At 40.9% G+C, this 21,797-nt stretch overlaps 1 protein-coding gene across 4 annotated transcripts in view; it reads left to right on the forward strand.

Moving 5' to 3' along the window:
• Positions 1-21,797, forward strand: part of LOC129741324 (ETS-like protein pointed) — a 262,248-nt gene that overhangs the window by 180,180 nt on the left and 60,271 nt on the right. For 2 of the 4 annotated variants that reach the window (XM_055733047.1, XM_055733051.1), the window contains exon 4: positions 21,637-21,753. In XM_055733047.1, the coding sequence (XP_055589022.1) occupies positions 21,637-21,753 (117 nt within the window). Of the gene's footprint in view, positions 1-1,854; positions 1,877-12,632; positions 13,593-21,636; positions 21,754-21,797 lie in introns of those variants that run through there. The other 2 variants (XM_055733062.1, XM_055733055.1) reach the window with 2 other exon arrangements.

Genomic DNA, 21,797 nt, shown 5'->3' on the forward strand with positions numbered 1-21,797 from the left:
GACAACTGTCAAAATTTTGACAGATGATTTTAGCTGTTACTTTTCGCCCATGAAAAAATTACTGAACAGATTAACAAACTTAACATGTAAGGAATTTTGTAAAATAATTTCCGAATTTTCGTACACTCAATAACTTTCTTGTTAATATGGAAACTTTTTAGACTAAATACAGACGTTTTGAAATACGAAAAAAGTTGAAATTCAACCCACCCGAGTACATAGTTTTATGTTTTTGATATTTAAAGGGTGTGTCACATCAAATTGCATCACGGACAAAACGCTGAAGAAATTTAACTTTTAGGAATTATATCTTCAGCTTTCGCTTGTAATCAGATAAGAGTGTATAGATCACGTTGGCCATGCTTCACTGTCAATTTTTCGTAAATTTGTAAAAATGTTGTCGAGCGAAAAAAGGGCCTCGTGAATTTATCCTGCGCACTTATTTCGAGAATCCGAAGTTGTCACATCGGGACATCAGTAAAATGCTGGAAATCGTCCAATCCACGTTCAGCAGAGTACTAAAACGATACTTCGAGAACCTTACCATCCACCGGAAGGTGAAGAACGGCAAAAATGGATGCTCCGTCAGTGAAAAAAAAACACAAGCGCGTAGTTTAGCAGTTTAGACGTGATCCGAGAAATTCGGTCCGGGATGTCGCCAAAAAGCTGAATTTGTCAAGTTTATTCGTCCAGCGGATCGAGCAGCGAGAAGACCTGCGTACAGAAGCGCTTAATACCACTATTGAAGCAGCACGAGGGCTCGACCATCTTCTGGCCGGATCTCGCTTGGTGCCACTATTCAAAGGACGTGTTGGAGTGGTATGAAGCCAACGGGGCTTCTTGCCAAAAAAAAATGAACCCGCTCAACGCGCCAGAGCTTCGCCCAATAGAGAAATATTGGGCGATTATGAAGCAGGCTCTCCGGAAGAACCCAAAAGTTTTCAAATCGGAAGCGGAATTCAAGAGAAAATGGATTTCTGTTAAAAAAAAAAAAACTAAAACCTGACGTTATGAGGAACCTTATGGATGGGGTAAAGAGGAAGGCTCGGGCTTTAGCTCGAAAAGAATAATGCCAAAAAATGTTAAGTTTTTATTTTACTGCCTAAAATTTTCAAAAGGATCGGTCTACTGGGCGAATTTCTACAGCGTTTTTCCCGTGATGCAATTTGATGTGAGACGCAATCTTAGTTTGCTTTAATTTTAAAATTTCGTAAGTTTGTTAGCCGAAAGTTGAAGAATTTTAGGCTTATTTTTAAATAACTTTCATATCAATTTTGTCAGGTTTTCAATGTTTACAATTTCGTCCCAGTTAGAAAAGAGTTCCCTTGTAACAACCCACTTAGGAAAAAAATGTCATCGCCTATTATACTGGTAAGTGACGCGCCCTTCCCAATCGGTAAGTATCGGACGTCTTCCGGTCCGAATTTTGTCTACATTCCTCGTGGTGAAGGGGTGTTCACTTGTTACTGTACGCATGAATCACTGCTCAATTGTTTGGTTTGCAAATCTCAACTTTTACGCAGGCCAATATAGTATAGTAGGCCAATTGTTAGTATTGAAGCCTCCAAACGCTTTTTTCTGTTTTTTTTTCTTAGTTGCTTACATCCAACTAAATCGGACCGAAAAAAGGGATTCCAGCTCACGTTTGGTTGCTCGATGTTGCTCTTTCTCTTCAGGCCGTCGTCGTCAGGCTGTTGTGTTTCCGTCTCGCTTCCGTACGGAACTGGCCCAGCTCTTCTAATGCTGCTAGGCGAGCAGGTTAGTTCACGGTGATCGTTCGCCCTGTGCAGAGTGGAATTTTTATGTTTGGGAGGATAGCCGTCCGATTTGTTTTTTTTTTTTTCGCCGAGCTTTAAAGTCGTCGTCGTTAGGTGAGGTGAGAGCGATTTTCTCTCCCGTTTTTCTCGAGTTCTTCAGTTGCTGTTTTTTTTTTTTTTTTGGTGTATCGATTTAAGTCGGTTCCCCGTAGGAAAAAAAACATCGCTCCGTTTCGATGTTTTCCTGAGCTGCGCGAATCGGCTTCCCGAGCGAGAAAGCACTACACTTGTGTTATGTTATGATTCGTTCTCTTTCTGGAGGACGCATCCGGTTTTTTTTTGTTCGCTCTTCGTCCGTTGCGCTGCGCAATGCCGCTGTAGTGCAGGGGTTTCGCTCTCCCTCTCTCTGTCTGTGTGTGCGCGCGCCAGGGAAGCACTTGTCTCTCCGTCGCGAGTGATCGTGAGTTGATTTGAGTTGAGGGTGATGCGCGCTGCGAGCGATTGCGGTGGCGGTGTGTGCAAATTTCAAAACCGAACTAGCCGCGCTGTGAAGGAACCCGAACGAATCAAAAGCGAACAAGCGCGCAAAAAAAACGTAAATATTAAATTTTTCATTCACTTTTATTCGTTCTGCGGGGTAAAGTTTGGTGTTTTCAGTGCTCAAGAATACACGGATCGAGCATTGTGTTGTGTTTGGGACAGTGCGCGTTCGTGATTTTTTTTTTGTTTTTTTTTTCGTGTGAATAGTATCCCTGACGCAAAAGTGTTCAAGCGCGCTGCGATCACGACGGTGCGAGGAAAAATCCCGACACTTGGCGTCGAAATATTCGGGGTACAGTGGTGCGCAGTGGTGTTGGCATTGACGAATCTAGATAGGATTTGCTAAAATGACCAGTGAGTGATCGCCGGGGATTTGAACCGTGGTGGAGTGGTGTCGAGTGAGAAATTTTCAAACTTGACAGCGGCTTCTGGATGGGATACCGCGCATAATCATTGCTCTCGGAGCACAACTCAGTGTGACAGTGATTGCGTAACGTAATTTGAATTTGATTGCGGTTGAAGAGACCTGGAAGTGGACTCTGTACCTGCTAGTGATTTTAAGGTGGAAAACTGCTCGAATGCTTGCGCCAAAAACCTGACGAATCGCCCCCGTTTCGAATTGTTTGAAATGGACAAAACGATCGATTTCGAGAAACAATCCAGAACAATGAGCTGCGGCATTCGTACGTCATAAAAACCAAAATGGAAACCGCGATTCAATTTAAATGATCCATTTGTGAACGACGACAACGTTGACCAAGTCCATCTAGCGTGCTCGCGCGTATCACGGTAGTGGTGGAACCGTTTGGTTATGGGTTGTTTCAAATTGGCAAATGGTGATTGAACTCTCTGGGGTTGGCCGGATTGGTTGGAAACCGCCACCGGATAATGAGCGGTCGCCCCTTTTACGGGGGAAACCTCGTTATGGACACGTTCAAAATCTGACCATCATAGAGAACTGGACGCCGCCGACGGCTGTTTTGGACTTCACGATTTTGAGTGCGGTTCTCAGAAGGCTTATTTGCGTCTAGGGGGTGCAGTGTTTGTACATAATGCATCATTTTGGGATCGGACAGTATTTTTTTCAATTGGATTTCAGCTGATTCGAACAGTCAAATTAATGGGAAATGATTGTCATCACAGCTCGAATAATTGAATCATAATTAAACTGCTCGAATGTGTTCGTCACAACACATCTTTTTAGATAGAATTTTGATTTAACTTCTTGGAAAACTGCTCGAATATTGTGACATAGCTAGGGTCAATTTCTGCGGAATTTTATTGTTTATGGTTTTTTTGTGAATTAAACAACGCCGAAATATTAATCGTCATCAGGTTTTCTGCATCGTTTTGCTTATTACCAGAACTGAGTAGACAATCCACTGTTTTAATTGTTTTCAGATTTTTTACAATTGATTTTATGAACCTTTTCAAACTTGGTTCAAACTTTTATGCTCTATTAATTCAAAAATTAATAAGTGCTTAAATTAGAGAAATGAAGCTTTTAAACCCAGAAGGGTTTAAGCATTGACGGGATATGGCTCGATCGATTTTAAAGTAGTGTTGCCCCAGTAGGAAATTGGCAATCGAAATTTGTTGAATTCGGTCAATTCGAACGACACGAATGGGCCGAATACTTGGGCTGAAAAGCTGCTATTTATTCTGACAAAGTATTTTACTAAGGTGACGTGTTGTTAGAAAATGTCGCCGGTGGATGGTCTTTCGGCCAAGAATTTGGTCCCTCAGAATCTATGGGAGATTAGTGCCAAAATCATCGATTTTGAGTTAAGTTTAGCAATCGATTCTTTCATGTGCAAAACTCAAGTTTTTCTGATTTTTTTCAATATTTTCGATTGAACTAAAACTGCTCGAATTAATTAAAATGTGGAAAATCGAGCACTTTGACAACTTTAAACCCCCTCTAATTCTGAGAGCCTCAATTAAACAAAATTTTGTTTTCAGTGCCATATAAAAATTGTAAATGCACTGAACGCAACAAAAATCCGATCATTTTCTGTCTAATTTTGCCACATTTTTTGGCGGCATTGCGAACCTTGCAAAATTTGACAAAAAATTCCCTGTAGGAAATATTTATCTGTTAGGCCCGATTGTATCGTCAAAATTGTCTATTTTTCCTCGAAAGTTGAAAGGCACTTTCCAACTGGGATAGCATTACATCAAACGCGATCGATGCGCACTCTGGATTCGATATTGCGTACTGCTGAAAAAACTACCCTACAGACGAAATTTGTCAGTGCGAGATTTTTCAATCTTGAATTAAAACGAAATTATGTCTGACGGGTTTTAATGTCTCGATCTTCAATTGATGCAAGTCTCAGATTTTGGAAATATTATCTTCATACCTTTTTGAACGCATAGAACCATCAATCCGTTTAAAAAATATATGAATTATCGCGAAATGTTTTCGAAAACTGCTCACCCATATAGAAAAATTAGTCCGAGTAGGACTCAGTTTCGTTCGATTACCGGGTATTCGATCGGATCGATGGTTAGGTGGCTTTTTTACTAAAAATCGGTCCGTTTTATTACTCGTTTCCTCAACGTAGGGAAGTTTGACAAAAAATATACAAATTCCAATTTTCTGCCAAGATGAGTTTCCGTGATGAAAACCGGGAAGATCGAAATTTTGAAAAAAAACCTTTCTAGGAAGTTTGAATTAACAAGTCCGGCTCGAATTTCATCTTTTAACCATTTCCCATCGATTCCACCATGTTAAAAACGCTGTTTGTGAAGAATTTTTTAATTTGTGACTAAACAGATTTTTTTACGTTCATTTTCACTCGAACTGTAAACTGGAAAAAAATACACAAAACAATTCAGTATGATACCCGATAGGAAATTTGATGGATGAAAAATTTCGCCGTTAACATATTTAGTAGTCTGAAATCAATTACCTTATTCAATTTGCTGATTAATCGGGCTACGTTTGAATATGATTTAGTAGCACAACTAGTTAATCGAAAAAATCTAAGGAATCGTTGAATTTAGTAGGTTACGTATAACGAGCCTATAGTAAACAAAGAGTCGAAATGTCACGATTGGAATTTTCGATTTTCTGTCAGTGTCATTCCAATCGAGCAAAACCAAGCAGTCTTAAAGGCAGCCCTACAGCAGAGTTGCAAGCTTATTTTTTCAAAAGGGACCAGACTGCGCCTCTTTGTATGTAGCCTCTTTAGTTACGTAGATCCCTATTAAGTTGGCAAATTTTCTGCCTATTTCCTATGGAATGTTTTATGAACCTACAGTCGCTAGAGCAGTATGCGATGTAGGAATGAAGGCTCGATGATTGACCTAACCGATCTTTGTGAATTTTCACAATTTTTTCCAGCCAGTTCGGTCAATGGCCGAAAAAATTAGTTTACTAATCACCCGATTTAATAGGGTTGGGTTGAGTGGTAAAAATCACGAAATCTAATTCCTCTATCAATCGACAGATTAGGTCGTTTTAGTGGGGTGACCTTGTCGCCGTATCAATCACCCTATTAAGAATCCACTCACAATTATCCAACTAATCAGCCTATTTGCTAGACCTACGAAGTAGGTTGATTTATCAGCTGATGCCCAGCCAAAATTTCCATAAGTGGCGATGCAACAAAAGGCCAATTAGTCGGAACAAAAATCGGCCGACGCACCCTACGCGACCCGACTAAATACGGTGAATAGTAGGGTGTATTTCCTATCGGGTATCAGCTCGACTTTTGACGTTTTCAGTTCGAAAAGGCCCGATTTTTAAGTAAATATCAGAAATATGTAAATAAGTTTCGAATATTTGCGGGGGTTGAACCAACTGTCAACCCGTCTTGATTGCAACTGTTTAGCACTGTTCAATGTTTAGATTGAGAAACTATCGGGAAAGATTACCAGCGAGTTTATACCGCTAGTTGCTGATAGTTTTTTATCTGAAACTTCAGCCTCCAAAGCAAAGCGAAGCGGTGATAGCAATGCGACGCCACTGATGATCGTTGTAGCCACAATTTGTCACAGATGCGGGGGCGTTGCTTATCTGCGTGTATATTGTTTGTTGTTGTTGTGGTTAGCTCACATGAAACTCAAACGGAATAGTTTTCTGTTTTATCAGTTTGACCACTCCACTCCACTACTCGTGGTTGGAAACTCCCCTATGACTGTCAGGCTAGGTTTATTTGTTTACGAGTTTTTTTCTTTCCTCACACAGCTTCCAGAAGGCAAATTCCTTGCCAGGAGACTGCAACAAGAAGTGCGATGTCAATTGACCAAAATTGGATGACAATTGGAGTAAATTAAATGTTAATTTAATAATTTATGTTAATTAAGGTGGCTCGTCAATAGCCGGCTGCCAATAGTAAGTAGTCGGTGTCATTTTTTTTCTCGGTTTGACAGATGGTAAGAAGCTGGGGTAGTAGTTCTGAATCACCCCTCGCGTCTTGCCTTTGCTTTGCGCTTAGCTATCCGCTTCGGTTTAGAGACTAAACCATTGATTAACAACGGACGTGAATACGCAAATGACCATCAGGTCTAGAAGCTTTCCGGACCGTATATGGAAGAAAAAAAACCAGCCGCCCGTCAATTGAGCTAAACTAATGTGATTAACGATTTATTTACTTTATGGCTACACTCTCTAGCGCAAGTACGCGCCACTCGATAATGATGTGTCAAAGTGCGGGGAAAAAATCTCAATGTAAACAATGCGAGTGCTGCTGCACGCCACTATCAGTGAGAACTTCTGTCGTTGTTGTTGTTTGTTTTATGTTTGGTTATGTTCTTCCACTAGGATGACGGACGGCACCACGCATTCTGGTGGCAATATGGTCCATAAAAAGGACCGTAGTTGTCAACCGCAGCCATCGTTCGTTTGTTGCGGTTGTGTGTACGCATTATGGACCGAAGCCGGGTGGTACTTAATTTTGTAATTTATTTCCATTTAATGTTGTGGCCGCCGGGCTGTCAGCATGCAGCAGCAGCAGTGATCGCGACTGGCCAGCCAAAGTGTCTCGCTTTTCACTGACCATTCACGGAGTGTTTATGAGAACATTGGTAGGGACAGAGGGGGAGATGTGGAGGTTGTTGTGGTCACTTGTTTATTTTTACTTCTATTGAGTATTGCCGTTGGCGGCAGTTCTGGGCGAGTTGAGATGTCACAGCACTGCTGTACGGTTAGAGCGGCGTAATCTGAACCCTGTAATGATATGTAGATGAGATGCGATTAGAGTGTGGAAAATAAATGCAGATACTTTCGCTAAAAAGGTTTTTTATTCACTGTGTGTGTGTGGTGTGAATAGCGTCATCCATTCTGATGGTATGAAGTCTTTAACGCTATACCGAAAAGTTGGTCGAATTACTGTTAAATCATTCGCTTGTTTCTAACTTAATCACAATTTTTTGGAAAATTTTTGTTGGGGGTAGGATGGTCCAAATCGATCAAAGGTCAAAAGCAAATGCTTGCTGTAAACTTCGCCCAATTTACGGTTTATTGTTTTCACTAGAAAAACTATTCAGCAACACTTTTTTTCCTAAAACCTATTAAAAAATGAGGCAATAAATAAAAACCAATGAACTGATCGAAAATCGAGATTTCACTTGACCGCAAGCTACTGCAAGGACTACTTTGTTCGAGTTTTCAAAGCGCGCAAATACATTCCTTCAAATAAACCCTGTAGGAATTTCTGAACAGTATTTCCTCAACAATTTGAAGGAGGTTATGCTAACGAGGGACACGAAATCCGATCATCTTGACGGGAGCGGGAGCTATAAAAATCACCGATGCCGTTTGTTGTTGTGGTTTTTCGGAATTAAGATAATTTTTCGTCAAACAGGTGACATATGAGGTTACCCATCAATCAAAACGCTGACACACGGAAGTGCACTGACAGGCAGCAGCAGCTCCAAAAAGTCAAAGGCGCTAGAAATTTAGATCGGTATCGTCACTCCATGGCAAGCTATCTGATGATTTTCCCACCAACTATTTTTTTTCTATCGTTTGCTGTCGACATTTTGGAAAGGTCGTAAATCAGCTGCCAACAAATTTGGGTACTCGGTACTTATGTGAGTACACAGATTGTCTTTCCTGTGAAGGGGCAACAACGATCCGGCCAATAATTCCCGGTAAGTTTGGTGTTTATCGGTTGAATTACACCAAAAGCTATCGCGACGCTTCCCCTTCAAGAAAATGGGTAGAAGAGGGAAATAAAGATACACTGCCATTAGCAGGGGTGAAATTCGATCCCCTTTCATCGTTCCGAAGAAATCTATTGCTCAGATTTGATAGTAGGTAAATATAGTAGGCCAGGCTAAAGTTTTATGTGGTAACAAAACAATTCCTGTTGGCGGTTGTTGTAGCATCATAATAAGCCAGGGATCAGTGCTTATAATTAGGATTAATGTCAGCTTTACAGGCAACTACAAGTGTCGGACCGCATCGAAGGACGGTTTTAGTTGTAGGGGGGTGGGATCAGGTATCCCCCCACCGATTACGCGTTCGGAACATCACAGAACGGCACAGGCCTTTTTTCCATGACAGAAAAATAGAACTGTTGCGACACTGTCGGTTGACGGTCACGCTGCTTTGCCAAATTCACTGGAACATTGGCGCCCAAGTATTCTGGGTAGACTGCTGTTGTGGTTCCTTGGAAACGGCGAAAAATTCCCTGTCCGGAAAATTTGAAACAGTTGCACGAATTTGATCTGAAATTCGAACGAAAATTGGTATAATTTCGGATGAATATGATCGAGCTCGATGATTTTTTTAGGTTATTATACGCAGACGACTAGATTGAACTGCGCACTCATGAGTGCGACATTTGTGCGAACTCTAGTTTAAAATCGGTCGAAGTTCTACACGCATACCGCTTTTTAGTCAATCTTTGTACGGATTTCTGCGATTGCAAAACATTGCACGAAAATCAATTTACAATGAAAGGGACAATATGTAATTAAATTTCGTTTAATCAACTCAGAAGCTTCTACTAAACTGTAAGCAACCCGCATTTTTACTTTATCAATAAAATAAACTTAGAACCCTGCTTAACGAGCTTATTCATACGTGTGTCACTAAATCAAAGACCGCTTGGGCGACCTCTAAACGTAAACAATGGGTACCGTCTTTTTCAATCAAGATCACAAACCATCATCATCAAAGTAGGCGGCATACAGGCCCATTGCATCTTTCGGCCCGAAATGATTGAAAGGCGACGAAGAAGAAACGAACTTAATTACGATCACTCACTCGCTCATCATCATCATCCAAGTAGTCGACGGTGGCAGTGGCGGCGACTCCGAGATTACGATAATAATCGACTCCGGTGGCCGGCCAAAAGTTTGACAGGTGCCAGTTTCGAGCAGTCCGACAGCAGATGTCATACGGTCTCTGTCTCTGTCTATTTGTCGTTAGTTGACCACCGGCTGCTTGGATCGTTTTCGTTTATGGGATTTTTCCTAGAGAGATGATAATTACGCGAAATGTCATCAACTGTTTGCGGGTGCGCGCACAAGGTTCTTAAAGGAAGGGGGGAGCCCATTTGGTCGTTTGAAATCGCGCCATCGTAATGACTCAATAACACAGACAGACCCGGCGAAAACTTATGATTGCTATCACTCGCTCGCAGGCTGGTGTTTTAGTTGATGTTCTTTTTGTTCTGATGATCGCCGCCGTGGGATTCTTGGCGGCGGCGACAGCAGTAGTTTTGTGGCTCCGGAAAACAATGGAAAACGTCATCGGCGAATCCGCGCAAATCACGGCCATCAACACTTAACACTTGTCTTAAGTTTTTTTTTTCAATTTTAAGGTGGACTTTCAGATTACGAATCTATTTTTATCATTTTATGAATATTGGTTGAACCATTGATCATGCTGACTGGACACTCAATTCGATTTTCGACTGCTCGAAAATTAAACCAGACCAATCAATAGCTATTTTTTCCGACAGGGTATTTTTTAGTTGAATTTTCATGCTCGAATTGCTGCCGCGAAATGTCGATGGTGAACTGAATTTTGTTTTAAGTGTCACATCAGTACGGTCAGTGGTTGAACCTCCCCTTTTGGTTTGTTTTTCTTTATTTTAGAAAAGGTTTTCGAGCAGCTTTTCACCTATTTTTTCAGCGAAAAAAAAACCATTACCATACTTAGTAGCACTGACCATACTGACTTGATGCTCGATTTCGTTAGTTGGATAATTTTTCCAGCAGTTCGCAATATCGATTCCAGAGTGCGCATCAATCACGTTTGATGAAACGCTATCCCAGTTGGAAAGAGCCACCCAACTTTCAAGTAAAAATAGGCAATTTCGACAATACAACCGGGTGAAACAGGTAAATTTTACCTACAGGGATTCGCCGCAATACCGGCGATACGTGGCAAAATTAGACAGAAAATAATCGAATTTTTGTTCTAAGTGTCATTTCAGTGTGGTCAGTGCTTAGTAGGATTGAGGTTTATTTATGGAATTCATTGAATGATGAGATCGATTAAACAGAGGAAATGTGCAGTGATTTTCCTATAGGGTTGGCTCGAGAAAAATATTCGAGCAGATCTTGCCGGGTTACTTATGAACGGTTATCGAGCAGTTTTATATTGTTGGTCAAAGGTCCAACATCAGCTCGGAGAGAATTAAGGTGTGACAGAGTTTATTTCAGAAGCGTTGTATTATCCCATTTTTTTTCTCTAAAGGGAAGAATAACGTTGAACTTCCGAATAAAATCTTAAATATTTTTACTTCAAGTATTTTTTCACGTTATGAAATTGTTCCTTTAAAAATTCCTATCGTAAGGGTGGCATTCGAAATGTTTCTTTTTCTTTTGGTATCTTAATTCGAGTAGTTTTCGGCACGCGCACCAAGAGAAATATTCGAGCAGTTGTTGATGAGATACTCAAACGTGAATTTTTTGAAATTTTCTTTTACCCTATAAATCATCGAATCACAAGAAGAATCAGACGATTTTATAGATTTTCACAGTTTTTTCACCTAGTTTTCTAAAATGTTCCACAGACGTAGCTTCAATTTCCACCGCCAGCATTAATTCTCTAATAATCTAGTGCCATTAAAAAAAGTCTCAGTATCAAGGTTGCCTAAACAAATTCTGTGTTTTAGCGAAAAAAAATCTGACTTTCTGTGATTTTGTCCAATAATTCTGTGATGGTTTTCTGTGACGCTATTTCAATGAGTTTAGTTGGAAAGTTGTGACAAATAAGGTCTTTCTTACATTTAATTTTAGGATAATCCAATCAACGTTGCAAATCTTATCATATTTTTTAATTAAAAGTTACAAATCCACAATTCACTTTTACATAAAAAAAATTAAATTACTGAAATACGTAAAAAATTAAAAAAAAAAGGAAAATCTTTGATTATTTCAAAATTCTGTGTTCTATGACATAGAATCTTGTGATGAAAATTTGCTCAAAATTCTATGAAATCTTAGATTTTCCTGTGATTTCGGCATCCTTGTGTTGTTTTGGGAGAGTTATTCAACGTTTCAGATCATTCATCAAGAATTTTATAACCTTTAAAAAATAATTCGAGCAGTTGTTGACATACTATTCAAACGTAAATTTCGAGAAGTTTTGATTTTTCTTCAATCTTGAAACATCAACTTGTTTCACCTAACCGCGCTTAGAGACTACGGTAACTTGGGGGTTAAGTATCCTAAATCAATTTTCCTAGGTAAAGTTCATGAAGTTCAACTTTTGCTTCAAACAGCGATTCTTTCGCTCAAACGACTGTCAATATATATTAAATCCCAGATCGGTAGCGTCAAAAATAAAGGGTGTCTTTACGATTCGGTTCGATTTTAATTCGAAATCGGTCAGTTTTTCTTGACAGGTCTAACGCCGTCTGAAAAAGGTTTTTAATTTTCGCCCGATTTCGGACCAAAACAGTATCCCATTTCGAACCGATCTCACTTTTTTCCGATCTGGGATGTTACTAATAAAAAACAAGCAATGACTTTGGTAGCTGCGTAAACTCCTTATAATAAAGACCAACGAAACATTCACCTTATATCTGCTGTAGGAATAAACATAACTAAGCTAATCGATTTTGACTTAAGAAACTGTTCGAAAATAGCAAAATAAATTGCTAGTGCTTTATTAATATCACCTTTTATTAATCTGACCAACCGCTTTGATTTCGAGCAGTTTTCCTTGTAGGCCAAGAAGTTTCGATAAGCTACTCTAGCGCAAATTTTTGAGATAAATCCGCTATCCAAAAACCCTTACTCTCGTACTTAATGATCCTTAAAGACCTCCACTGTTGACGATCCGGAAGCAGCATCTTCACTTGGTCCCAAAAACCCAATCAAATCAAATTCAAAAGTACAAATAAAATTACAAAATTCAAACAGATCATCGTTATCCGCACAGTACTAAAGTGAATAGTAAACATAATAAACAGTGAATCTGCCACAAAGGGGCAAAAACGAAGACGACCCAAAACCCAGCAGAAACTCGTCTTCTCGAGGAAAGGTTGGAAAGTAGACAGAAGAGTGAGAGAGGCAGCACTAAGTGTGAAAATTTGACGCCTTTTCCGAGATTAATTGCGGTTGAAGGAAAACGAGCCGCGCCTCGCTCCAGTGTTGCCAAAACAAAGCAAACAACAAAAACACAAAGATTTGCACCTCTTTGTTGTTTCTCGTGCTGGTAATTATGTGGTTCGTGTTTCGTTGTTGGTTTTAGTTTCTAGTGGAGGATCTCATAAATGAGTGTGGTTGGTTGAAGTGAAGAAAAACAAAGGGAGAGAAGTGCTGGAAAATTTGCATATCTCTCAGCGACTATCGCGCAGTCAGTTTCAATCGTGTAAGAAGAAGCCATCAGGTTTGGAAGGTTTTAAGTTGTGAATCGCGCGGGAGTTAAGCTCCGCGGTATCAAGCTGGCAGCACTGGATGTGCTCGGGTCGGGTGACAAAATGACAAATGAGTGGATCGAGTGGAACGAAAGTGCTCGAATAGTGGGTCGGCTGCCGTTGAGAAGCAACCATCATCACTACCACCATGCGGCGGCGGCGGCTGCTGCGGTGGCCGCTGCGGGACAGCTTCATGGTCATGGCCACGGTGGTGGTGGTGTTCTAGGTGCGCCGGGTCATCACGGTCACGGCGGTCACTCGACGGCAACAACGACGACGACCACCGGTTCCAGTCCGGTTGGATTAATGGCCGGACTCGGAGGAATACACAACAACAACAACATCAGCTTTCTGAATAACAATCAGCAGAACTTTCTGAACAGCTACAGCCTGAACAAGCTGGCAGCGGCCGGGATGGGTCTCAAGACCCACGCCCTCATGAAAGGACTCCAGAAGCCCAGAGGTAAGAAATCGTTGCGAATCGTCGCTGCAGGTACTTACAACAAAGTGACGGTTTTTTTTTCACGGTTCCCTATCATAATATTTCGGTTCCCTCGGTGCAATAATGCGGGCGGGCGTCCACCAGACACAACAATGGTGTTCGCAAATAGCGGCACCTATCGGTCCGATCCGCGTCCCATCCCATCCCTACCGAGAGGGAGTACGACGTCGCTCACCGATGTTATTTACTTTCGTTCCGCTTGGAAAACTACTTGATAAATTACTTTCTGAAGGGCATGGTGTTTTGGAATTTCACCCGGGCTGGCGACGGAATACCAAGAACGAGAGATTGGGGAGCGAGCAGTTGCGGCACCACACACATAGCCTCTAGCCTAGCGAGGAGCGCTGCCGCTACAAAGCGGATTCAATTTCCGGATGGCTAATCAAAGGCAAAATTTTTCGAAGTGAAAAAGACGCAATTTAGTTTGGTGGGATTCGTTCGTTTGCCAAAAAACTGACTGGTAAATAAAGAGACCGTATTGATGTAAACAACAGATTTTTGATTCGAGCAGTCGAGGGACCCACCAGAAGCTGTTTGTCTTCAAAGGCGTCCAATTTGGCCTCCCGGGTGTTCACGCCTCCATCCATCTTTCAGCAGCGCCGCCACCAGATGGTGGTGGAACCGGGACCAAACAGAACAAAGCGGCGAAAAATCGGACATCAAATAGAAATTTTCTCCGAATTTGCCGGTCCATCCATTCATGGTGAAGCCGGCCGCCCGAGAAAACCTGGGGAAAAAACATCGAAATTTAATTACACCGTGTCCCACTCGCCCGCCCGATGATGGGGGGTGGAGTGCGCACTTGTAGCCACCCAAAATTTTTGTCGAATGTTTTGCCGGTGGACCCCAAAACACCGACCCGAAATTGATTATCGTGTAATAATTTGCCGCTTTTCCGCCACATTTGCGGGCGGCTGCCGCTGTTGTGGTGGTCTTGACCACCATGATCTCAACCACTTGGTCCTTGTTTGCTTTTTTGGGAAGCGTCGCCCCGCCACAGCCAAAAAAACTTCCAAATGAGTCGATTCGAGTAAGAGAAATGAAAAAAAAAGGCGAAAAAAAATCAAATCTTCATCGGTCGGAAAAACGACCGAATCGGACCGAAAGCTAAGCGGCATGGCGCGGCGGCTCGGTTTGATGAAATCATTTATCCACATCCCAAACCAAATAAAATCGTTTGTGCTCTTTCTTGTGCGTCGATGGCGGTATTCTAATTATAGGAAACTTGAGGCCCCTCCCCATCAACTAACTAGACAAGGTCTCGTGGAAATGTGTCCCGTGACAGGTCGGAAAAACGCTGGCGGCAACTTTGTTGGGGTCGTTTGGTGAAATGTAGTGTAACTCGATGCATTCCACGGCGGTGGGTCCAGCAAAGAGAAAATCCACAGCGAATATAAAACGCAGAACGCAAAAATTCCGTCAGAGATGACTCCGACTTAACTTGGGTGATTGATAACCACACACTTTAAAAGTTGAATCTTGAATAAATCCATTTTCAACACACTTGAAATACAATACAAAAAAAATCTGGGACTTCCTAAAAGACTATTTTCTCCAAAATTTGAGCCAAAATGAGCTAAATCGGCCATTCCAGTTTCGCCCTAAATGTCAAGAATTGTTATTTTTGGACACGAAGAATCATACACGCATACACTTTTGTAAAACGTCGAGTTTTAATACTCGATAAACAGTACAAGAGATAGTTTTATGAAGAGCGATATCGAAGATCACTTCTTCCTAGATCGGTTGTGATTGTTCCATCGGACCGATTATTGTTAAAAATAAAGGCTGTCTTTACGATTCGGTTCGGTTTTAATTCGAAACCGGGCAACTTTTCTTGACAGGGCTTGCGTCGTCCGAAAAAGTGTTTCATTTTCGGGCGATTTCGGACCAAAACAGTATCCTATTTCGGACCGATCCTCCCCGGATCGAAAAATCGAACCAAAATCGGTTGGATTTCGGTCCGTTCAACCCGTAAATCGGTTAGAAATCTTACGAGAAATCCAACCGAATTCGGACGGATTCAGTGCTCTGGTGACAGAAGTTTCCCGACGAGGCGACGCGTTGCCAAAACAAACTTTCAAAACAATTGGTCCGGATTTCCAGACCGAATTCTGTCCGGAATTCCAGACCGAATTCAGTCCGGATTTCCAGACCAAATTCGGTCAGATCCCAGGTCCCAGAGGTTTGTTTTCTTAACCCAAATTTAATTTTACTGCCATTGTAAATTCATAAACTATTTGAATTTTGCATGCATTTTATTTAACATCTACATAACACATACCTCACATTTATAAACATATAAATATAAAACATATGAAATATCACGAAACATCCGATTAGACGTGTGATGATTATCCAGGAGAACTTTCGGATGACTGACACCTTTGATGAAGGGGATTTAGATAACCCATGTTCTGCTGGCCTTGCGAAGTGTCCCCGCTGGTATCATAGCCTGGAAAATTTTATTTTTGTTCTTATTTATACTTTAAACAAATTTAATCAAAAAACTTACCTGAGAAAGTTTTTGTAAGAAAATTCGCTTTACGTCGAGAATCCCAACAAACATTTTTTGCTGAACAATCGCTGAAACATTGTTTAGTTCTAATTTTAAATCAGCTATCTTGCTGAAAGAAGGCAACCAAAATTCAGGGAGAAGCTGCTGTTCAGCCCTTAAACATCGAGATTTGGAGAAATTAATCAGCGAAGATGACATGAAACGTCAATTGACGGATCAACAAAAAAAAAACAAAAAGAATGTTGACCGATGTATGTTTGCCAGCTACTTTTCCCCTCCCGTGTTATTTTTTTTTTTTCGTTTGAACGTCTCGAACTTTGAACCTACGACTTGTTGGTCTCATGCCGCAGAAGGCAGAACCAACCATGCATTCTGCGTAGGATCAGAAAAGTGTCGCTCTTAAGCGACCGAAATATCTCTCAACCAAAGTCAATTTCATATGAAGAAATTGAAATTTCTTCGAGAATAAAATGGAAATTTCCCGGCTAGGCCATTTTATCAAGCGAAGTAAGAAATTTCGAATAATTAGAAGATTAAAAAGATAATTTATTTTGATCCATTCGAAGTCATGACATTATGATTAACAGAAAGTTTGTTGTTGCTGAAAGGCGCTTTCGAAGTTACCCTTGTCACAGAGAACAGAGTTCGAGCTGGAGCTCAACACGTGTGTTTGAATACCAACCTAAGTTTCAAACCAAATGCGTAAGTGGACTAACATACATAAGATGTCGCTACCGGTACACCTATTTTTGTTTTCATTTTTTCGACACGCTTAGAAATTAATACTCATCGCTTATCTCAAAGAAGGCCAGTGCAATGTATGACAGTAACACGAATTTCGGTGTAATAAATTTTAAAACATCATGATTAAAAAAAAAATGCAAATCATATTTCAATCACAATTGAACGCTATCAGATGCCCCATATTGTTCAAACAATTTTGGCGCTGAATTGAAAGTTGAATTCCAAGTGTTAAAGTATGTGTTGGGATTTTACTATCAGTTAACAGTTTTCTAGAACAGAAAATGTGAACATAAATGTTATAATTGTAAACTATGACTCGATATGCTGGTTGATGTTACCTGAGATCGATATATGAGGACTTGTAACTCATGTAACTTGTTAGTAATCAGTAGAAATGATTTAAGTTATTTATAAACATGAGTTACAAGATACCATCAACCGGAATACCGACCCATAATTAACAATTATAACATTTATGTTCACATTCTCTGTTATAGAAAACTATTTAATGACAGACATACTTTAAAACTTGGAATTCAACTTTCAATTCAGCGCCAATATTGATTGAACAATATGGGGCATATGCTGGGACATATGACAGCGATTAAAGTATGATTGAAATATGATTTGCATTTTTTTTTAAATCAAGATGTTCTTAAAATTTATCACACAAAAAGTTGTGTTACTCTCATACATTGCAATGGCCTCATTTGAGATAAGCTATGAGTATTAATTTCTAAGCGTGTCGAAAAAATGGAAAAATATGTGTACTGGTAGCGACATCTTATGGATGTTAGTCCACTTACGAATTTGGTTTGAAACTTAGGTGGGTATTCTCACACACGATTTCAAAAAATTTTTGTTCGGGGCCCGATGTCTGTTCTCTGTGCCCTTGTACAGCTGACGGCTGTCAAATTTGAATGGTGTCAAAAATGGTTGGACAAAGGCTGAACGAGTTATTCTTCAACCAATTTTCCCCTACTTTCTATTGGCTGAAATAAAACTTCCTTACACGCTGAAACAGCGCTGAAGTATTTCTTTCTTCAGCCAGAAAGCTGAAACAGCAACCAGCACCTTAACACAGCATACGATCAGAGAATTGGCGTTTTTAACCAGCAAAAATGTTTGTTGGGAATGGTACCAGTAAAAAAAAAATTATGTCTTATAAAAAAACATGATTGCTATAATTGAAATCGCGGTGACGTTTCAAAACTAGACGACGCGTCGCGTCAATTCGGCCAAGAAAAACTGACCGAATTCAAACCAAATCGGGACCGATTTTACCTGTTAGTCTTGTTTTCGACGCCGGACGAAAATTGGACGTTTTTTTAACTGATAAGCTTTCTTATGACAGTAATCGGTCCGATTGTCAGATGCGCTCCGATCCGGGTCCTGATGAACCGTACCGTACGAACCGTACTGCTGGAGAAATTATCCAGCAAACGAAATCGAGTGTCAAGTCACTAGACCCCGGATCGAAAAGTCGGTCGGATTTCGGTCCGTTCAACCCGTGAATCGGTCCGAAAATAGGCTAAAAATCCAACCGAATTTGGACCAATTCAGTGCCCTGGTGACACAACATTCTTGACGACGATAATTTTTTGCGAGTGAACTGTCGAAACAACCGGGTCGTTTCCAGACCGAAATCGGTTAGATTTCCTACCAAAATCTAACAGTTTTCCGACCTAAATCTGACAGTTTTCCGACCTAAATCGGACAGTTTTCTGACCAACTAACCCTTTTTTAGCTCGATTCAGGTAAACTTTACCTCACTGTGAGTTGAGTTTCACCTCAAAGAGTTACAAGTTACCTGTTTTGGTTTCACGAACGTTCACCTTTTTATCCCGGTAAATTTTGTCTTTTTATTATATTCCGTTTAATTTGGCCTTAAAATACCCTGTCGGAAAAAATAGACCAAATAAGGCTCCCAGGATCAAAAGGGTGCAAGTGCCAAAATCGTCAATTTTGAGTCAAGCATACCAATCAATGTATCACATCTGGTGTTTTCTTTCTTTATCCTTTTCGATTAAATTAAAACTGCTCTAACTCAAATATTATAAGAAAAATCGAGCACACTAACCAAGGCGAGTTAAGTAAGGTGGTCTCATAAGCGCTTCAAATGCAATTTGCCAAACAATCGTTAAGCCTTTTCCCTGAATAACGGAACGATTTTTAACCTTTTCTGTTACAATTTTCCGAATGAATTACAAGGTGTTTTGAAGAGACTGGCTCGGTTACTCATTATATATTTCCCGTTGCGAAAATTCCGATATAGAATAAACTCCTTAAAACGAAGTGAGTTCCAACAGCAAGCGTCTCAGTTAAGATGGCCCTAAAAAATAATTTGCTTTGTACATGATTATCTTACCCTCAGAATCCAGACATAATAGATTGTGTCCCCGCAGCCTCCCGATCTGTCAAAGTGCGTAAATAAATACACAAAACACACACGTGTCCCTAGCAAACTGTGCGGAACGAATTAAAACAATTTGAACTAATTCTTTTCGGTTTTGTTTCGTCCAATCCAATTACTTCGATTTACAAGCGCGTCTTGTTTGCGCATACTCATTGCTCCCGTTCTCCCCCGTCTGCCCAGCCCAATTAATCGGCAGATAAGCCTCCCCTTGTCTTTGTTAAAAAAAAGCCCCATCACTGTAAACAGAGCAAACGTCAGATAATCGCTTCTTCGTCAGCTAACCCGCGCACAGAATCCACCAATTTTTATGTTTAAGTTTTCTCATTTTCTCTCTCCGAAGAAGCTGATGAAGAAGTGGCTCATTTTGGATTAATATTTCCTAAAAATCCGTTAAATTTCAATTTTCCGTACATAATTTCAAGCTATTTAACCGTCAATTTCGAGGAGACCCCAAAACGTGAAGAAGTACTCTCGAGGGCAGCCTCCGGGGAACGAACGAACGAACGCAGTAGGCTTTTCGGTTAAGATGTTTCGCCTCCTTTCTTTCGTTCATTCATAAAAATAAACTCGAGAAAGAAAAAAAATAACACCAACCAGCTCATCCAAGTAGCCAAGAGTAGTTGGTCGGACCTGACCGATTGGATGGACTGGACGATCACGCTCTTCTGCCATAGCGGAGGCACTTCCTATAATGCCCATTCAGTCGTTCATTCATTCATTCATTCATCCCATCGTAGCAATCCGATTAACTCACGCGCCTCCTGGGATCATCTGGGGCTTTTTTCCGGAGCAATAATGTGTGTCTTGTCGTCTGTGTTTTTTTTTCTTCTGTGTTTTTATATTTTGCCTTATGTTTTCCACCTCGTTTTGTGGTGCCGATCAGGGTAGCTCCTCTCGAAAATCATGAATGGGTTTTGACAACAGCAGCCCGTCGTCGAATGGAGGGAGCCCGACGAAAAGGTCGATCGGAAATCCCACGTGCTGCTCCAAAAGGGATCGGTAGGGATGGTATTTTTTTCATTTTAAGAATATATTTTATTCCTTTTTTAAAAGATTCATAATGATAAAATTGAAACGTTGTACAACTGAATCTGAATTGTGTGTATATTTGTATGCTGATTTTTCTGTTCGCATGGTTTCAGAGAAATCGAACGAGCCAATTTCGCTCAAATTACACACATTTTATGGGAAATATTGTCCCTTACGTAGCTATTTAAAATTATTGAAAACGGTTTAACTTTAACAACAGCTATTCGCTCGAACTGTTCAACTATTGCAAATGAAAATGAACCATCTCAAAGGTTGGGATCCCTAAGTCTTTCCGCGGAAGTGCCTCTTAAGTTGTCTTTTTTTTTTCAAAACGTACCTGAACCTGAAATGGATCAGCAGAACAGCGGGAAAGTGGTCCATCATCTTCCCGGGAGAGGCCCGAACCTGGACCAAACCACGAGAAGAACAGTAAGAAAGCAAAAACATCATCATCACATGATGAAGCGAGAAACCGTCGAACGGTGGACGGGCCCGAAAGCACTTCCGGACTCTTAAAACTGCCTCCAGAAAATCGTATTATGATTTACAAGGTTTTAATTTTTATTACCCATCATCATCATCTTCATCTTTCAAAGCCGGGTCGTCGCTCGTCCGGCGTTTGTCCGCCGCATTAGTTACAGTGCTTCGCTTAGAATGACCGCGCGGCACTAAAAACCCAAGTGCCAATTGATCTCATTTGAGAACTTCCCCCGAAACGAAATGTGTATGCGCGAAATTCAGCCTTCAGCTTTTTCGTTATGGCCCCTGTGCAAAGTTACGCACCAAGACGCCGCCCGGTCCAAACAATCCGATTCCCTTGTTTCCCGTTTGATGAATTTTGTCGGGAGCTACCGTGTCGATTCCCCTAGAAGGGCCCCAAATTACGAGCACTCCAGAGAGTGAAATTCGACACTCCTCGCGTGCGCCACTGTTACTAATTCGCCTTGAATCGATAACTCCTGAAGCGCGAGATTCCATTTCTTTCGCCCGCGTAAGTCGTTAAAGTTGTTGGTATAGAGTGTAGTAGGCCATGCCTCGGGTCCCAGTCAGTGATCTTCCAGCAGCAATCCAGATCCGATTTGTTGCAGCAGGCGTTTAACCAAAGCAACAACAAACCCGCGAACACAAAACGACCACTAAATGGGCCGTAAAATTGTACTAAAAACATTACACTTTGCAGCTCTTAGCCGCGTCGCTCGGCGCAATCATGTTAGGATTCATGTTTTCCGCACCCGCGAAATCAACGTTTAAACGCGATTGCTAATTGCCGTTTTTTTGTTTTTCCTTTCTTCCTAAAGATGTTCCGACGCAGATGCCCCCGCTTACGCCGGGAACGAACAAGAAGCTAACCGAGGTCCTGTACGCGTCCTTTGCCTCCTGGGAGAAGGTGGTGCAGAACTATAAAATTACCAAAGGTAAGACGAAATGCTCTTTTAAACATTTTAAAATCTTAACATTT

Source organism: Uranotaenia lowii, chromosome 1, assembly GCF_029784155.1.
Source record: "Uranotaenia lowii strain MFRU-FL chromosome 1, ASM2978415v1, whole genome shotgun sequence".
NCBI lineage: Eukaryota > Metazoa > Arthropoda > Insecta > Diptera > Culicidae > Uranotaenia > Uranotaenia lowii.